General features: G+C 33.3%; 1 protein-coding gene across 2 annotated transcripts; it reads right to left on the bottom strand.

The window, feature by feature from the left end:
• Nucleotides 1–52: 52 nt before the first annotated feature.
• LOC115886631 (WD repeat-containing protein 78-like) lies at nucleotides 53–19,174 on the bottom strand. 2 transcript variants are annotated; one of them, XM_030905878.1, is made up of 8 exons: nucleotides 18,760–19,171; nucleotides 16,675–16,893; nucleotides 8,893–9,133; nucleotides 6,357–6,631; nucleotides 3,120–3,307; nucleotides 1,649–1,876; nucleotides 588–909; nucleotides 53–527 (listed from the first exon to the last, which is right to left on the bottom strand). In XM_030905878.1, exons 1-8 carry the CDS (start codon nucleotides 19,070–19,072, stop codon nucleotides 115–117), a joined length of 2,199 nt encoding a protein of 732 aa, XP_030761738.1. In that variant the 5' UTR covers nucleotides 19,073–19,171; the 3' UTR covers nucleotides 53–114. The 2 variants fall into 2 exon arrangements, with proteins under 2 accessions (XP_030761738.1, XP_030761739.1); XM_030905879.1 differs by lacking the exon at nucleotides 1,649–1,876 and having other exon boundaries at nucleotides 18,760–19,174.

Raw genomic sequence — 19,174 nt, 5'->3', positions numbered from 1 at the left:
TCGATAGTTTTTAATATCGATATTATTTTTTTCCTAAATAAATATTAAAAAATCAAAATATAATCCTTTTATTTCTATTAATACAACAATAAATAACTGTAAAAACTTATAAATCTAAGATTTGTGTTTATCATCTACTGAACCAGTAGTACCTGATTTTCTAAGTTTCTTTAGTTTGTCAACTAAATCAGGATGGGTGGTCAAACTTTTCTGCAAAGCTTCGAAAAGTAAATTCTCCTGGAAAAACGCAGGAAAAGGCATGTCTTCCAGAGAAAAAACATGGACATTGCCTTCAACATCTCCCACAACCAAACATCTACCGCTCCTAGTAAACTGAACGATGGTATTTCTGGAATTTGACGGTGATTGAGTTTCTGATTGGGGCTTCCACACTTTTCTTTGGAAGTCCCACAGTAGAATGGTTTTGCCATAGACTGTAGCCAGAATTGTAGAATGTGTTGGACTCCAATCCATCGCTTGTACTGAGAGCATGCTGACAAATAGTTCGTGTAAAGGTTCTGATATTCCTGAAATGATTTTGTCATAAGAATGAGAATTTTATAAAAAGTAAAAACTGTTTCTAGTACCTTCTGCCCATATCCTTAGATGCCAATCATCGCCACAACTGGCATAGATCTTGTCAGTAAACGGGGAATACTTCAGTTCATTGATTGGCCCATCGTGGGTAAGAAACAGATCTAAATGCTGGTTCAAATAGTTCGTGGAGCATTTGTGAACCACTCCCTCGTTGGTACCCACTAGATAGATGTTCGGATCGACTGGATGCCATCTTATGAACCTGGCACCGGCGTATCTGGATACTGGGATGCTCAGATTGGAGCACTTCCTCATCGAGTTGTAGCCTTTTAGCTTGCCATCGGCTTTGGCCACTCTCATCATTTGCTGGGTCTGTAACAAAATATACCGGGTGTTGCATCGTCGAGCCGGACATCCGGAAAATCCCATGTAAATTTTAATGGGGTCAATTATTGGCTTCCCTAATTATTTTAGAGAATAATTCTATTTAGGTTTATTGAAGAGCACCTAAACCCACATTCAAAAGAATAACTTTAGATATTTTTGATTAGCCCGTTTACGAGTTATCGCCGATTTCTTTTTAAATATTTCTCCTTTCTTATGGCCCTGTATTTACTTATGAGCACCAGTCAAGGTAAAAGATAACTGTCAAATGAAGTTGTCAATTCAGAAATTTACCTATTTAGTGCTTTATTATTATTGAAAACTCATTCCTACATCGGAAATCTTAAAGATGTATTTATAAATACAAATTAATATGAATTAAAGTAAAATATAGTAATCAATTACAAGGTTAATTATAGTATTATTACAATATTCAATAACTTATTAATTTAGGTACTATTAAATGACAACTTCATTTGACAGGTATCTTTTACCTTGACAAGACCTTGATTGGTGCTCATAAGTAAATACAGGGCCATAAAAAAGGAGAAATATTTAAAAAGAAATCGGCGATAACTCGTAAACGGGCTAATCAAAAATATCTAAAGTTATTCTTTTGAATGTGGGTTTTAGTGCTCTTCAATAAACCTAAATAGAATTATTCTCTAAAATTGAGTTCCAAATTTGCATGGGATCTATTACGTTTCCAACGGTATACAGTCTATACCTGCAATTCTAGAGTGTTCTCTACGGTGTAGAAAATGACTCTACCGTCATCAGAAGATGCACAAACTTGTTCCTTTTCTCTGGATTCATCAAAGCTAATTCTCCAGACCACACACCAAACCGCTTCGAAAGATGGCGTGTTTTCTGATACGATTTGTAGTTCCCTGTTTGAAACGTTAATCACTATAACGTGTCCGTTGTAAAAACCTACAGCCAGAAGATTAGGGTTCTGAAACAAATACAGGGTGGTGCCGAAATAAAATTATAGCTAATGTACGGTGTCTGTGAAAAAAAGTGTGAATAGGTAATGGCGGTAGAGAGAATAAGCATTGAAGTTGAGTATATAGGGGGTCATCTGAAAGTAATAGAGCGATTATAAATTTCTTGACGGCCATCTTTAGTAATAAGTCTTAAACATACAGAGTGGTGCCTCTCATACGCCGATATATCGAAATGAACTTTTGGCAGCATATGTAGGTTAACTGAAAGCATTTTATAAAAATATACAGAATTATACAGGGTGTACCCAAAAAAAGTTACACATCAAAGTTGTGTTTTTTCTAATGGAACACCCTATATATTAATTGATTTTCGGATTCTAAGAAAAAAATAAAGGTGAGTTTTATTAAAGAAGCATATACCTAAATTCTAAGGATTTTGACATATTTCACATTTTGTAAAAATGAAGAGTAAATTTTAAATTTCGATAACAGCTACCTAAATTTTTTTAAACCTTCTATAGCCTGATATTTAATTACAGTAACCATTGTATGTTAAACCAAATTGAAACATGACCCGAAAAGTTATACAGGGTGAGACAAAATTAATATGGAACATTAGTCACTTTTAAAAGCAAGTTACTCCTTTATTTTAAATGGAACACCCAGTATATTATTCCGGTGTTCAATGAGGAATTTCTATATCTTCAAAATATTATTAAGGTTGCCTACCCCTCAGACAAAGATTTTCCTAGATATTTTAATTTTTATGATTTAGCGTCAGCATTTTCGGCAAGTTTCTCAGATTTTTTTTTGTTTTAACTGACACAAAATGATAACTAGCTGTTAAAGTTGGACTAATTAGACAGCTATGTTGAAATAATGTCAGACCATATCACAGCTACCTAGATTTTATCAAATAATAAAAATCTACTCAGATCGAATCATGTAAATGAAAATATCTAGGAAAATCTTTGTTTGAGGGGTAGACAACCTTAAGAGTACATGAATTCTCCATTGAATATCGGAATAATATACTGGGTGTTCCATTTAAAATAAAAAAGTCAAATACTTTTGAAGGTGCCAATGTTTAATATTAATTTTGTCTTAATCTGTATAACTTTTTTGATCAAGTTTTAATTTGATTTGAAGTAATAGTTAATTTAATTACATATTAAGTCATACAAGTTAAATTCCAATTTAGGTAGCTTTTATTGTAATGGTAACTTTGTATATTGTACAGGGTGTACTTACCCTCTTTGAGAAACTCAGTGTGGTGACTGGATCGGCAAACTCGTAGACTCTTTCTGGTTGTACCGGGTTTTTTATGTTCCATACCATCACCATACCAGTACAAATGTCAGCAAAGTAGAATTTGCCATATCCTACAGCTAAGAGGTCTTCATGGGTCGGATTCCACTCCAAACATGTAACACATCTTCCTAGAATCATTTTGTTTCGAAGTATAGTTACATTTCGATATCCAAAAATATGTTTAATTAAAATATTTATATAGGTAAAGACTGTTCAGCCATTGTCCAACGTTACGTCATCATTATTTGTCAAATATGAGTTTTAGACAGAGTCTTCCAGGTCTCGCTGTCACTTCCCCTCTTTAATTGGCATCTGTTTGTTTTGTTTTTTTTTTCGTTTGTGTTGTTATCTAGTTAAAATTTATTATTATCTCAATTATTCTAAACACTAATTCAAAAAGGCTTGTTGTATATTGTCATAGTCATTCTAAGAAAGCTAATACGCCGGGAAAAATGATTAGTTTCCATGTGTAAGTTTATACAACATAATCGTGTTTACAGATGATCCAAAACTGTTTATTTTTAGTTTTCCTAAAGGCGATTTGTAAAAATCGTGATTGTAATTGGGAATGGTCAAAAATAAGTGTATGATGTGGCCATTTAAAGAGGATGTTTTATTACGTGTGGAGGAAGAAGATACTTGGAATCAATGTTCGTGCTTCTGTAAAACAGTGCACTCTTATAGTGTCCATGAAAGCACAAGTTCAAGTGTACCAGAAATATATCAAATAAGATTGGTCCTTACTTGACAAGAAGATTATTTGGAGGAAAAGAAAACATAAGATAGGGTATTTTAATCGAACAGCGAAAACTGTTATGGGGCATATATTAATTTGTATCTGTTCCACAAATCACTGAGAAAAATCATATAATATTCATAATTGTTAACGAGATGATATTTAAAAAGTGTTAAAAATGAGACTATTAGTCATGAAGCTTACAATGTTACTTTGTTTCAATATTACACTTTTATTCTTGTAAAACCTATGATGAAGTTCAAAAGCATTTTGCAATGGCCTTAAATTGTGAGCCAGGATTTATAGCAAAGGTATTTGATGCAATGAAACTTAATCAGTACCTTCCAGTATGTATTTTAGTAAGGGGATTGTCAATCCCATGTTTTTAAATAGATAAAATACAAGCCAAAGTTGACAATATTACAGTTGAGAAAAAACTATTTTATCTTAAAAAAATTTTCTTAAAATTCTGAGATCATATAATCTAATTTTCTTAATAATAAATTAGGTATATGTATGTTGTACATACAGAATTTTGTTATGGACAAATAAGGATCGACAAGCTTCTTTTGTGCAAAAAATAAATGATTTTTTCTAGTATTAAGACAAACCATAATGTGTTTTACAAACTTACCGGTAACAGTTTTTTTTATAATAAAATATTTAGGAATTATTTGGGTTGTTTATCAATATATTAATGACTTGAATATTGACAAATTGAATTTATATCAAAATAATTTTACGAAATATAAAATTGATGTTCTATTACAAGATTGAGTTTTTATTGTCGACAAAAACCAGGATAAATACTAATAATAATACCCTTAATAAAATCAATGATGTTTATGTATTATGAAAATATTTGTTAGAGGACATGTTATGTAACAGTTTTTGTAACACAATTTGAAGGGACGAATAAAAAAAAATAAAACAAAAACATATTTTTTCTAGGTTTATATTAAAAATACAAGGTAGGTAATCATCAAAAATAATTATGAACCAAATGTTTTTTATGAATATACAACTTGAACAAAAAGTTGTTTAGAACAATTTTTATCAAATTTGCAAAAATTTTAAATTGAAACGCGTAATTCAATACAAGTAAACATGAAATATTGTAAATACTTATTTAATATCACTTCGAGTGTTTAACGACGAAAAGGTCATCTGTCCGTAGCGTCTTTTGTCAGAATATTCGTATATTTAGCGTATTATATACCAATATTGTACGCAGTTTTGAAACTGATAATTAAATAAATCATATTAATGTTAACTAACCATAATAAATGATAGAATTTCACTAAATTTAAATTGCCCCCCGTAGGGTTGAAAACAGCAAATTGATATTTGATTACTTATAGATTACCACCTATATACAAAATGACACGAAGACCTGGAATATGGCGCCCAGCTTGATTAGACCTTCTGCGCATGTTGACGCTCATTCTCTATCCCTTCTATTTCTCTGGTTTTAGAGTGTGTCTGAGATTAGTTCATATTATTTAGAAAACCTTGGATAAGTAAATCACTATGTCGCAAACATATCAACGATGACTTCCATTTATCTTCTTTTTTTGTTGCACACGCGGTACTTCTACTCTATCTATCCTTGTCGAGGACCCATCGTTCACGCGCCAAATTTGAATATTAATTTTAAAAATTTAATTTGTAAAATGCTTATATCTGAACAATAAATTGAATGTTTACTATCACAAAAATTAAATTATATAAAAAATACATTTAGCCACTCCGTACGAATATCAAAATTCTTAGGAAATCTAATCAGAAAGTATGCATGCGGTTTAATATAAATAAAAAAAACTGAATATTTTACTTGCCTATGAAAAAATAATTCGGGGACCTTTATCTGCCTTTATATTAGAACTTCCACACACCAAACAGTTTCTAGTCATTTTTACGAGTATTTAGAAAGTCCAACGAAAAAAAAAATAGAAATATAATTGCACAAACATAAATTTACTTCTCACTGAACACACATGCATCCTTGGCTATATAAAAGCGGTCGAAAAAGTAATTAATACAATTTTTAAATTAAAAAATGCAAAAAACAAGCGTCTTTACACAATGGAAATACGATTATGACATATGATTATGACAATATAATGACAATGAAAAGTTGGTGTCCATAACAATGTATAATTTGTACTTTCTAAACCGTATAAAATTGTGATTATTTTGGAAATACGTGCAACTTTTAATACGCATGGCTCAAAGTAAGGTCCTCGAGAAAGACAAACCTATTGAATGTTAAATAAATGCAATAAAGAAGGTTTGAAAATGGCATGTGGTGATGTTGGAGACATATTTTTTAATGCTAAACATGTGGCGTTGATTTATCCACGTAAGTATATATGATCTAGGCATTCTATAGATGTCATATTCATATTGTTTTAGAAAAAAGGGTCCAGCAAGAATCGTACCTGTGGTAGAAGAATTGGCGAATGTCCACAACAAATTCAACCTATACTTGTACTCGATATCCTCTCGAAAATCATCTGGATCAGACAGACCTCTAAACCGTTTCTGTTGCTCGTTGTAGCAATTGTTCGCGAGCAACCTCTCTATTACGCAGACTGCCTCTTGAAATCTCGGGTTCTTCATCAGTCTGAGCAACTGTTTCTCTTCAGTTGACATTCGGAAACTGTCAACAGAACCTGTGGTTTCTTTGAGATCAACATTAAAGTCGAATTCTTCACTGAAATTCAGGGAGATGGTTGATTGTGGAATGTTCGTCACAAAATTATCTGGGCACTTTAAGGTTGATTCTCACTATACCTTCCGTTTCCATTCTATATGCGTTCCGTATTCTTTATTGTATTGACGCTTTACGTAAGCTTCCGTTCCGTATCAGGTTCATACTTTTTAGGGTTCCGTACCCAAAGGGTAAAAACGGGTAGATTTAATTAAGAGGTGAAAAAATATATAGATATCAGCAAAATGTTAACAGAGCTGGTACAGCAAAATAAAACACTAAATCACCACAATACACCAAAACACTTTTACTTTTACACTGGACGCGCGTTTCGCTAACCATGTTAGCATCACTAGCAGATAATTATAAACTAAAAAACACGTTTATATACTTGCTCTGTGGGCACAGAGTGGGCGTGGCAAGATAATAAGGGAAATAGGGTTGTTATATTAGATAAAAAAGACTATTACGATAAGGTTAACAACTTAATCGATAATGGTTCTTACATAAATTTGAAAAAGAATCCTTTGTCTAAGATGGTAACAGATGTTAAAAAAACTTTAAAAGAATGTAACAACCTTATTGATTTTTCTTTAAAGAGAAAATTGCAAGTATCCAATCCCTCATTACCAAAATTGTATGCGTTGCCAAAAATTCATAAACCGGACAAGTCTATGCGCCCAATTGTTTCGGCTGTAGGTTCTCCTTACTTATAATTTGGCAAAATGGTTATCAAGGGAGTTCGAAAATTTACCTAATCATGAACCTTCTTTCTCAGTTAAAAATAATATTGAATTCATTAACAAAATTAAAAATATAACATTGCATGAAGGTGAAATTTTGGTCTCCTTTGATGTATCTTCGTTGTTCCCAAGTGTTCCAATTCCACATACTTTAGGCTACTTGAAGGAACTACTGAACGCAAATGGTCTCGACAACAAAACTGTGATTGAATATATTGAGCTTACATCGTTATGTATGAAACAAAATTGTTTTCAATTTAATAACAACTTTTTTGAACAGCGGGAAGGTACAGCAATGGGTAATCCATTGTCTCCATTTTTGGCTAATTTATTCATGAGCAGGTTTGAAGTGGAGGTTAAGAATCAGTTTGAGTATTTTCCAAGAGTATGGTTTAGGTATGTGGATGATATTTTTTGACACACATTCAGACACCATAGATAATTTTATTTCTAAGTTAAATAATCGTTTTCCTTCCATTAAATTTACACATGAAATTGAGAACAACGACAGATTACTATTTCTAGATATATTAGTTATTAGAAATACTAATAATTGCCTGGAATTTGATATCTGTAGGAAAAATACCACTGCACGCAGATATATTCCTAATGAATCATATCATAGTATTGAACATAAAATGGCTAGTTTAAATTTCTTAGTTCATAGATTACTTAGTTTTCCACTTTCCAACGAAAGATATGAAATAGAAAGAGATTACATTAGGAATGTAGCTGAGTGTAATGGATATTCTCCTTCACTAGTTGATAAAATAATTAGAAAACGTAGGTATAGGTCAATGATTTCTGAAAATTCGACTTTTCAAGTGGAGAAAGATACGTCTAAATATTTTTCGATACCGTTTGATAGAGAGTTATCCCGTGGTCTAAAAGGAATTTTTAAGAATGTCAATTATAAACTTGTGTATAGAGCTAATAATAAGTTACAACAATTATTAGGTAATCCAAAGGATAAAACACCTCTACTGGAAAGGTCGGGTATTTATGAAATTTCTTTTAAAGATTGTAATCAGAAATATGTTGGGCAAACTAGAAGGTCAATATTAACTAAATTTAAAGAACATTTAGCTCAGATAAGATATGGTAGACCGGATAAATCTTGCGTTGCCGAACATATTGTTGATAAAGAACATTGTATAGATCTTAATAACTTGAAATTAATTAAACAAGTCTCAAATTACAGGCAATTAGATGCATATGAAAGCATCAGAATTAATAAATGTAAAGATAGTATGAACAGAGACAACGGTCCAATTCCTTCAAGTGTTTTGTTCCTACTACTCTAGTGGGTTCTGACTCGGTTGCGTAAAAGTGTTTTGGTGTATTGTGGTGATTTAGTGTTTTATTTTGCTGTGTAACACCAAAGGTTCCAACCCTCAACTGTAAAGAGCTGGTACAAGTGTAAGAACTTGAAAACGCTGTTTCCGATACGAAGGTAAGGATATGGAACGGAAGGGAGCTGATATGGAAGGTACCTATAGTGAGAATCACCTTTAATCATACCTCTTGTCAGAATCTTCTGATTCATCTGATACAGCGTTGACGTTGTCGTGGTAAGTGTCGTACATCTCCCAGTTGGAAGCGAAAGCATGCCTGTCATGTGTCTTCACTACTTCTGCCAGTGTATTTCTCGATTTCTTCAGTATTTGGACTGTTTGGGCTTCAGCATTGACGACCTTCCTGTTTCTGCCTTTGCCTTCTGTCAGAAATTCGTATTCTTTGTTTTTCTCGTCAACCAGAATACCTATAGATCATAAAAGTAATCGTTTAAGGGTTAGTTTTCTACGATGTTCTCTATGGGTGTCTCGGAAACTACAGGAGATAGAGAGACTCGGTTAAATGGGGAAAGAATTGCGGGGCTCAACTTTCGTTTAGCTGAAATCTGTTATATAAAAAATGACTTTACATATGCGTTCTAGAAGGCGTTAGGAGTACAAATATACAAAAATTTTCCTGCGGAAATGCGTCATTTTCATTTTTCGGACTTTAGTATAGCCGAAATCTCTTACATCAAAACTAGTCTTCGGGGTGTGTTTTAGACATTTTTCTAAACATAAAAACACAAAAAAGTGCCTTAGGAAATTTTTTATTTTTATTTTACATAAAAAAATGCTTTGACTTTAGAATAGCCGAAATCAGTTAGGGGAGATCGGGGCAAGTTGACGAAGTAAAATACAAAAGGCTCCAAAACACGAACTAACGGGTTAAAAAAAAGATTCCATTTCATCTGTTAGTACATTTATTCAGGTACATGATAAAACATAAAAAACAAAATAAAAGTGTACTCTTGAAAAAATAAAAGAAAAAAAACAAAAAGTGCATTTTCGTCAACTTGCCCCAGTACGGGGTAAGATGACGAGCCTATAGGGGCAAGATGACGATTATAAGCAGGTATATGTGCCATCTTTTTCATAGACTGTGCACGACTCGTGCCACCAACTCTCGGAGGCTCAATATAGGATTCCTGGCAGCCAGGACAAAAAATGTCATTAGTTTTCTTCTTCTTTCCTACCTGCTTTTCACGATTTTCTTGAAATACATTTCTTTTGACTTTGACAGCATCAACCTTCCTTCTTTTAATTTCTTTTAAGTTTTTTTCATTGTTTTTCCTTTCCTGTTCTTCTTTGTTGGGTGTTGAGGTGATGACAGAATCCCTTTGTTTAATTCTTTTGGTAGTTTTTATGAGACGTGTATATTTGGGAAAGGGTTTCATTTCAAGTAGCGTTACTCGACTATCAACATTAGAGACTGTTTGACTGGAGCTGGATGAACTTATAGTACCAATGTGCTTTATTGTTTTTTGCAGATTTTTTTTTGTTGTAGGCCTGTGGTCCAGGAAGGGATTCATTGACCTTGCCGGCTGATTTTTTTTGGAACGCAATGGGGGTACAGCATCTGGTGTTTCATAGTTTGTATTCTTTGCAGAATCCATTTTATTCAATCCTGAGGGGCCTGGGAGAATTAAATTAACAAGCTTTTCTGCTTCTAATTAACAATGCTCTAATACTCAGGTCAATGAGGTAAGTCAAAAACTGAGCTTCCTGAGCATCAGAAAACGTTCTTCTGAATCTCCCACCACTAAGAGGAATTGGTTCGTTGTTATTTTGCTTTTTTATATAACGTCTTAATGTTGCTTCCGGGATTCCATGCTCAATTCAGGCAGCTTTAACTGACTTATGGTCGTGCAAAATAGAGTGCAACGCGGCAATTAGCACGTCTTCTGACCAAGAGCGTCTATCTGTACGGTATTTATAAGTTCTCACCATCTAAAAACATCAAAAAATGAATTTAACTCATTTTATACACAGTGGGGCAAGTTGACGAATTCGTCATTTTGCCTCCGTCAACTTGCCCCAGGAAACATTTTTTAGGAAACAGCAAAAATTAAACTATTAATTAAGTGACATTAGGTTGTATCTTACCTACTAATATTTAAAATGTTCACAATAATCAAGATTAACTATGAAAGGGGCTTCTATTTTTCTTTAAACCTGCGAAATTGCTTATTTTCTGGAGCTGGATGTTTACATCTAACAGGTGTGAAAAGCGGTTATGATTTTTTAAACCCCATTCAAAAATGATAGCTCCATCTATGTGTAACCCGACGTATTATACACCTAAAGGAATTTATAGAAAAATAAATGGGATTTTTAGGATGTACAGTTTTCTTTAAATTGGTACTTCGTCATCTTGCCCCGTTCGTCATCATGCCCCGACCTCCCCTACATGGCAAATGAACTTATATTTGTTTTATACGAGCCTTTACGAGCAAAGAAATACAAAAAAATTCCTGCGGAACTGTGTCAATGTCATTTTGTGCACTTTGTTTTTCATAGATTTTTCAGTTTAGAAGCTTACGGGACCCGGGATCGAATAGGGGTGCTGGGTGGGGTAAAAAATCTTTCGGAGGAATAACAATTCTGATAGAATAGATAATAAAGGTTCTTGTAAAGTATAAGTACCTCGGAATATTGCACTTATTCTTGTTTTTTTTTATTAAAGCTTTACGTAAATAGGGCTGATTCAAAACAAAAAATCATTGGATCATGCAGTTTTCTTTTATATTTTAATAATTAACTGTGATTTTGCAAAAATATTATTAGATTGGTTAGGATTTGGGTTGCTTTGGTTAGCTTTTCTTTGTGGAGAGTGTTAAGCTGTGGTTTTTATATTTTAATAATTAACTGTGATTTTGTAAAAATATTATTAGATTTATTATTAGATTGGTTAGCATTTTAGACACTCTTAAATGATTTTTTTTTGGTTCAACAGTGATAAAAAGATAATTTTTTATGTATTTATGCTTACAAAAATGGAAAATGAAAAGCAAGCATTTTATTTTCCTGAGTTTGTAAACGCTTCTAAAAGGCAAAAATATATTTATTTTTTATATAACTGATTTCAGCTATTCTAAAGTCTAATAAATTTCCTTAGAAAATGAAAACAGCTTATTTCTGCAGGAAAATTTTTGTGTTTATATGTTCAGAAAAATATTAAAAATAAAACGCAAAATGTATTTTTTTATAGCAGATTTCAGTCATTCTAAAGTGCGAAATTTGGAAATTTTGTGTTTTCCGTGGTTCAAAGTAGCTTTTTAAAGACAATTTTTTTTCTAATAACTATTTTCAGCTAAACGAAAGTTGACCCTAAATATGTTTTGTCCGACCACTGGCATATTCACCATAGGACTCATATCAGAGATGGATGGAAACTAAAATCTGTAAAACCGTTTCAAATACTGTTTTTTTTTTCAAAACCCTTAGACTGGCTGATGAGTTATAACCGAAGAAAGATAGACACAATAGATCTGTAAGGGCTCGAACACACTGACGACCAGGTCGCACCGGCCAGGCCGCACCTACCTCTAAAACCATTAAATCAAATGAAATAGCGCACACTAACGTCCTGGCCGTCCGTTAGTCGTTGCGACCAGAAAACTGCACGGAAATATTATTATTTTCTGCCGATTGCTGCCGGTTTTCTTCCAAATTAATAATTTTTCAGATAAAATCCCTCAAATTCAAGGCACAATATTTTATTTTCTATAAGATATAGTGTTTTAGTGTAGTTTTTGCACACGTGCAGAAAATCCAAAGAAATAGTATACAGACTGGATCAAAGGCAAACTTAAATCTAATCCCTTTTTTTATCAAGGGTCGATTCTAGTAAAAACTCAAAACATTTTTATATGACATACCTGCTCTATTTATGGTTGGTATGATACCTGCTATTATACCTTTGAGTTTCGATGTTAAACAATAAAAAATAATAATATTTAAAGTTTTTCTACAACCACTTGTTTTTTTTTATTAAATTAGTTTTTTGAGTTGTATTGTAGTCATGTACAAGGAGGACAACTGTATTTTAAATATTATATTTAATTTAACGTTTTTCAAACAGGGTTCATTAGACTATATTTCTGCTAGGTACATTATTTTGAAAAAAAAATTAAGAAAGTAACTTAAACATTCATAAAAATAGATGTAATTACTCTTGTAGATTCTTCGTTATATTGTAAACATTGAAATAACTGGAAGTTAAACTTTCTACCTGCTTATATTTAGAGCCATGTCTGACTATCTTTTTTTACGATGGCCCTAATATGTTTACTTCTAAAGTCGATAAGAGCCATCAGTCCATATCAGTAGAAAAAAGAAACAGAATATCTCCCTTTTTGTCGGTCGCGCGCAAGGACTGTATACCTATTAGAGATGAGCAAAACTGCGATTTTCCAATCGCAGTTGAAACTGCGATTGTGATTTATAAATCGCTGCGACTGTAACCTGCGATTGCGATTTGGATATTTTTAAATTGGTACGCTGTAAACTGGGAAGCTCAATCCCAAAATTTCTAATAAAAAACAGAATAAATAGCGGAATAATTTTTTTTTTAATAAAAACTTACAAAGAAACTGTTGGGTGTTTCGATGCTATGTGCCTTTTAAAATTTGTAGTGCGTGTTTTTATGATATTTTTGCTGCACACATATTGCACTTAAAATTTTCATCAATTACCTACCAAAAAATCCACAGATAAATTAGTTTCCTTTTTTAAACATTTTGTTTAGAACAGACCGAATAAATTTAAAAGGGAAATTAAAAATACATAAAATGTTCAAAATATTCGAATGTGCTTTTAGACAGTAGGTATACTAACGAAAAATTTATTATAAAAAAGGTTGCCGCCAACCTTAATTCAGATAACTAGAAAAAAAAACTGTTTATTTTATCTTGTTTTCTTTTAAAAACATTTTCTTTATATGTAACTCAAAAGAAGCCGATGCTGACGGCTTTGATACGGCCCGTCCAGTGCAAGTGCAAACTTTCGAACTTTTAGATAAATAAAAGGACAATATCACATTTTATTTATTATATTTGAAATTTCTCTAAAATGAAAAAACTGATTGTAAAGCATGTATTTAAATTAACATAGCAGCCGATCCACAACTGTTAGTATATTCAGAAAATTATATTATATTATGGATTGTTATAAAAATGTTTATAATAATATAATATATAACAAAATATAATAAAAAAAAGGGCTGTTTTTTTCCGTGCTCTATATCTTCTAGTAAATAAAGTATAAAAATAGATAATTTTTTATAATTTGAATCCAGAACTGTCCTTATGAATCATTCTACCTGAATCATTACCTGGGAGCAACTGTAACTATAATTAGTCATAACCGAAAACGAGAATTTTTTAACCTTCTCAATCCATAATTATATTATAAATCTAAAACTATTATCAAAATTTAAAACTAATAAATTATATATATATTATGCGGTATATAAACATCTATAAGCCTATTTTCCAACGCTTCATAAAAATTACGGGGCCCTGATTGCGAATGTGATTTTGCGATCTAGTTTAGGCCGATGTGTTGGGAGCTGCGAACGAAAATCGCAATCGCCGCTCTTCGTTGGCGGGCCCACTCCCGATGCCGCGCCGGTGCCAACGAAAATCGCAATCGCAATGCTGGGATGAGCTGCGATTTTCGTTCAGCTCCTCGTTCGCCTGTCCACTGCCGTGTTGAAGACACTCGGCCGCCACTGCCGCCGCCGGCCGGGGCGTACGGGAATCGCAATATTGCGATTTTCATTCGCAGCTCATCGTTCGGCTTCTCAGTGCCGTGTCGATGCAACGCCGCTGCGAATGAAAATCGCAATGCTGTGATTTTCGTTCGCAGCTCTTCGTTCGCGTGCCCACTGCGATTGCAAATCGCAACTGGTGTAATATTGGTTGCCTAAAAATCCAAAATCGGCAGATATATGTTTCAATCGCAAGTCGCAGTTTGCTATGGAAAGGAATCACAGGTTGCGATTGCGAATTTACAATCGCTGCGATTAAATCGCAGTTTGCGATTTTCTGCTCATCTCTAATACCTATATTCTAAGGACTGTTCGATCGCGTCACATCGCCGCTGTCGTAGTCGCCGTGGAATGCTACGTCACGCGCTGACCAGCGCTCCACAGTGCGGCGGATGGTTATTCTAGCGGGACAAAACCTCAAGAGCAATGTTTGGGACTTAAAATCTAAGAACGTAGCAAATGGTCTAATATATAGCAACTATATGGTTAAATTTATTTATTTATTAACAAATTAATTTATTAATAAATAAATACAAGATAATAAAACTATGATATTATTCGTACATGACACACAAAAACCGTATTGTAAACTATTGTCAAATACATAAAATTATGATATCAAAAAACTCTTTAGCAGTTTTTTTTTAATTAATTTGTAATCTTGTGACACCCTCTATAATTTATTTTAAAAAATATATTTTATTTTGAAAATAATAAATAAGATAGATATTTTAATTTTAATTTTAACACTCGGTAATTGTAAATTCATATATAGTAAGTATCTAAGACAATTTTTTAAACTCAGTGCCTTTTGATGGAGTTGTTTCGTTTTAATAATATCCGCTTGAAATGAATCTTTTTGGGCATTCACCTGTTAAGCTTGAACTCCCTGTGACTGTGACTACCTGTGTTGGTAACTATTGGTAACTCAAAAGATCTACATCATTCAATACATCGATATTTGAAAAAAAAGTGAAAGTTTGATATCTGTAGAACAAAGGCCCGAAGGATTTTAACAAATAATATACGTACAGTAGAAAAGTACATACCTTTGGCGATCTTCAACATAATTTGGCTTTCTAATAAAATGTATAAGCACTTGTAAATATTATGTTTTCGTATGATCTCTGCCTTGCTGAGCAGAAAACGACCAAATTTGGTTGATAAAAATGTATCGAAATACAAAGAATATTCTTGCATTTTTGTATCAATTGGAATGTCTACTATTTATTCTTATCAGTACACAATTTTTGGCTCATTTCTAACCAAACGCTTTTGTCCCGCTAAATTTATCTTCCAACGCACTGTGCGCTCGTCCGTCAAATGCAAAAATAACTGTCACTGTCTAAAATCTTTAGCGCCAACTGCAACTCATGCATGACCATCCTTTTTAAATTCAATAAGACAGAACACATAAAACAAATCGCTTTGTTTTTGAATGTTAGTAATTTAAAATTCTAAATATTTACTAATAACAAGCTTAACATTAACTTTATAATCAAGAAAAAAACTAGCCGTAAATTGAAAATGTCATAATCACATTTTCTTGAAATGCACAGTAATTATTGGGACTTGGAGCTGCAGCTTCAATCGTAGAATGCATGAATAACTGAATAGTTGCAGAGCTTAAAGCAACCTGTTTAATAGCCTCAATAATTGTTAGTCGTTAAGAAAGATAAATCGGTGAAAGTTCATAAAACGTGACCACCCAAAAAAAAGAAAAAAGAAAAGCAGAAAAGTACTTTGCCAGAATGGTCCTGGCAGTCTAGGCAACGTAACTCTTTCCTGAAAAGGAGAGTTTAAGAAGAAAGAAGAAGAAGAACTCGGTCAGTAGATGACGGAAAAAAACTGACAGTGCAGGAAGATAGGAATCGAACTATCCTTATCTCTATATAGTATCCTTGGGTCGCGCGTACACAATGCTTTTTGTTTGTTGTGAATAGCAACTTCGCTTTTTAGTTAACTCGGATATTTTAACATTTCTGAAACAATATTTTCTAATTGGTAAAACGTAAAAAATCGTTAGATTCGACAACTCTGTTGAAACTGGTCATCGTTCATCTGGCCGCAGCTAAAAACGCAATACATCCGGCCAGCCGACGGCCAGGTCGTTGCGACCTGGTCGTCAGTAAGTTCGAGCCTTAAGGTTGTAGTGATTAATCCCCCTTCTAGAACTAATAAATATTTGTGTTATACCTTCTTCTGAATCCTTCACCGCTGTGCAACTCGGCATATCCAAAATCATGAAAGTGTCAGTTTCGCTGAGCACCAGACTGACGTGTGCAGGCGTTCTTTGCATTTTATCCGATAAGCTGACGCTGGATGGAAAAACATCAGACTCTGTTCTTGTACTGGGCTGGCCTGTGCTCTCTGTCAAATCTGCTTGGGCCAGCTGTTCCAGAAAGCCATAAGTACCTGCGGTGGAGTTTTGATTGTTTTATCGATAACGTTGTAGTAACGGTTAGGCTGGGGTTATATTATTTCATCAGAATTCGTGTGTATACAGGCTGCTGTCCCAAGGAAAAACACAGTATACGATAAAAATGTTTTTGTGCGAAATTATAAGAGTAAATAAAGTTGCTTTGTTATACCGATCACATTTAAGATACTTGCTTTTTTAGTCTGTATCTTCCTTATTTTGCTGTAAATCTAAATTTATACGATTATTGCAAGAGATAAACTTTACAGAAAAATGATATTCCTTCTTTAAATGTATACAGGGGTATCAAAAATTGCTAGTCTATTTTAAATATTTATTTACCTAAAATAGTTTAATAAGTAAGTATTCATTACAGTTGAGGGTTGGAACCTTTGGTGTTACACAGCCAAATAAAAACACTAAATCACCACAATACACCAAAACACTTTTACTTTTACACTGGACGCGCGTTTCGCTAACCACACGCAGATATATTCCTAATGAATTACATCATAGTGTTGAACATAAAATGGCTAGTTTAAATTTCTTAGTTCATAGATTACTTAGTTTCCCACTTTCCAACGAAAGATATGAAATAGAAAGAGATTACATTAGGAATGTAGCTGAGTGTAATGGATATTCCCCTTCGCTAGTTGATAAATTAATTAGAAAATGTAGGTATAGGTTAATGATTTCTGAAAATTCGACTTTTCAAGTGGAGAAAGATACGTCTAAATATTTTTCGATACCGTTTGATAGAGAGTTATCCCGTGGTCTAAAAGGAATTTTTAAGAATGTCAATTATAAACTTGTGTATAGTGCTAATAATAAATTACAACAATTATTAGGTAATCCAAAAGATAAAACACCTCCACTGGAAAGGTCGGGTATTTATGAAATTTCTTGTAAAGATTGTAATCAGAAATATGTTGGGCAAACTAGAAGATCAATATTAACTAGATTTAAAGAACATTTAGCTCAGATAAGATATGGTAGACCGGATAAATCTTGCGTTGCCGAACATATTGTTGATAATGAACATTGTATAGATCTTAATAATTTACAATTAATTAAACAAGTCTCAAATTACAGGCAATTAGATGCATATGAAAGCATCAGAATTAATAAATGTAAAGATAGTATAAACAGAGTCAACGGTCCAATTCCTTCAAGTTCTTTGTTCCTACTACTCTAACTGTTACGCTCAGTTGGCTCTGACTCGGTTGGCTAGATTTTGCCACGCCCACTCGGTGCCCACTGGGCGAGTATATAAACGCTCAACTTGTAGATTGTACTTTAGTTTATAATCATCTGCTGATGATGCTAACATGGTTAGCGAAACGCGCGTCCAGTGTAAAAGTAAAAGTGTTTTGGTGTATTGTGGTGATTTAGTGTTTTTATTAAGTAACTATTCATTATTTCATCAAGGAAAATAAAGCAGTATCTGCTGGCGGAACGAATAGATATGGTACTAGTGATATTATTTTGTGAGGAAAATTGCTTCTTGGCCTCAAGGGCTTATAATAATGAAATAAAATACCGGGTGTTCCATAAGAAAAAATATAACTTTGGTATGGATCTTAGTTCACCCTGTATATTTAAAAATAATTTTAAATTGTGCACATTACCTCCCCACATATACCCATAAAATATTTTGTTTCTACACCTTACCGTTTCCGTATAATCAACCGAGGCGAATGAGGTGCGCCACCCTGTATAATAAATTAAATATATACTTATACGAACTTTTTTACTTATTTTTATCTGCAGAATATACAGTTCGGAGCACCATGTATTCTAAATCTACATAAAATTTCCTACAAATAATGCTGAAAAAACAAATAAAATATGATGCGTCTAACCGTGAAAAATGCTGCCTTGAAAGGTGGTTCCCGTTTGCATTTCGGTTTTAAATCTAAGAGAAGTCTTCGTTGTGTCCGATGGCAAGGTCACCACGGTACCGCTTGCTTTCCCTGATAAAGAACTCTCATCATAAACCGTGATTTGCCGTTCCTTTCCCATGCTGTAGATGTTGGGATTGAGGTGTCTGGGTGTTACGTTCTTCCCCTCGTAAATCACGTTCACCGCCACTGATTTGCTACGTAAAATCGTCTTGGGTCTGATCGTAGGCAATGGTTTTCTGGTCAGCTGAAACGTGTCCTTTGTTTCTGTCATGTTTTAGCCTTGTTTTTGGGTGATTACTTCAAATATTGTTGTGTTTTTAGAGCTTTAGCTTTAGCTTTAGAGCTAAAAGTATGGCACTAAGTTTCTGACAAT

The sequence above is a fragment of the Sitophilus oryzae genome, unplaced genomic scaffold, assembly GCF_002938485.1.
Source record: "Sitophilus oryzae breed Bouriz unplaced genomic scaffold, Soryzae_2.0 scaffold_494_pilon_pilon, whole genome shotgun sequence".
NCBI classification, from domain to species: domain Eukaryota; kingdom Metazoa; phylum Arthropoda; class Insecta; order Coleoptera; family Curculionidae; genus Sitophilus; species Sitophilus oryzae.
Note: the sequence above shows the minus strand (reverse complement) of the source record. Positions and strands in the feature narration are given on the sequence as shown.

Bases quoted from the DNA above. Each gene is read 5' to 3' on its own strand.
- LOC115886631 (XM_030905878.1), bottom strand. From the start codon at position 19,072: ATGACAGAAACAAAGGACACGTTTCAGCTGACCAGAAAACCATTGCCT. The intron at 3,308-6,356 runs GTACGATTCTTG...AAATGATTCTAG, and splicing joins CGCCAATTCTTCTACCACAG to GAAGATGTGTTACATGTTTG. The intron at 910-1,648 runs GTATAGACTGTA...ATTTTGTTACAG, and splicing joins AGAACACTCTAGAATTGCAG to ACCCAGCAAATGATGAGAGT.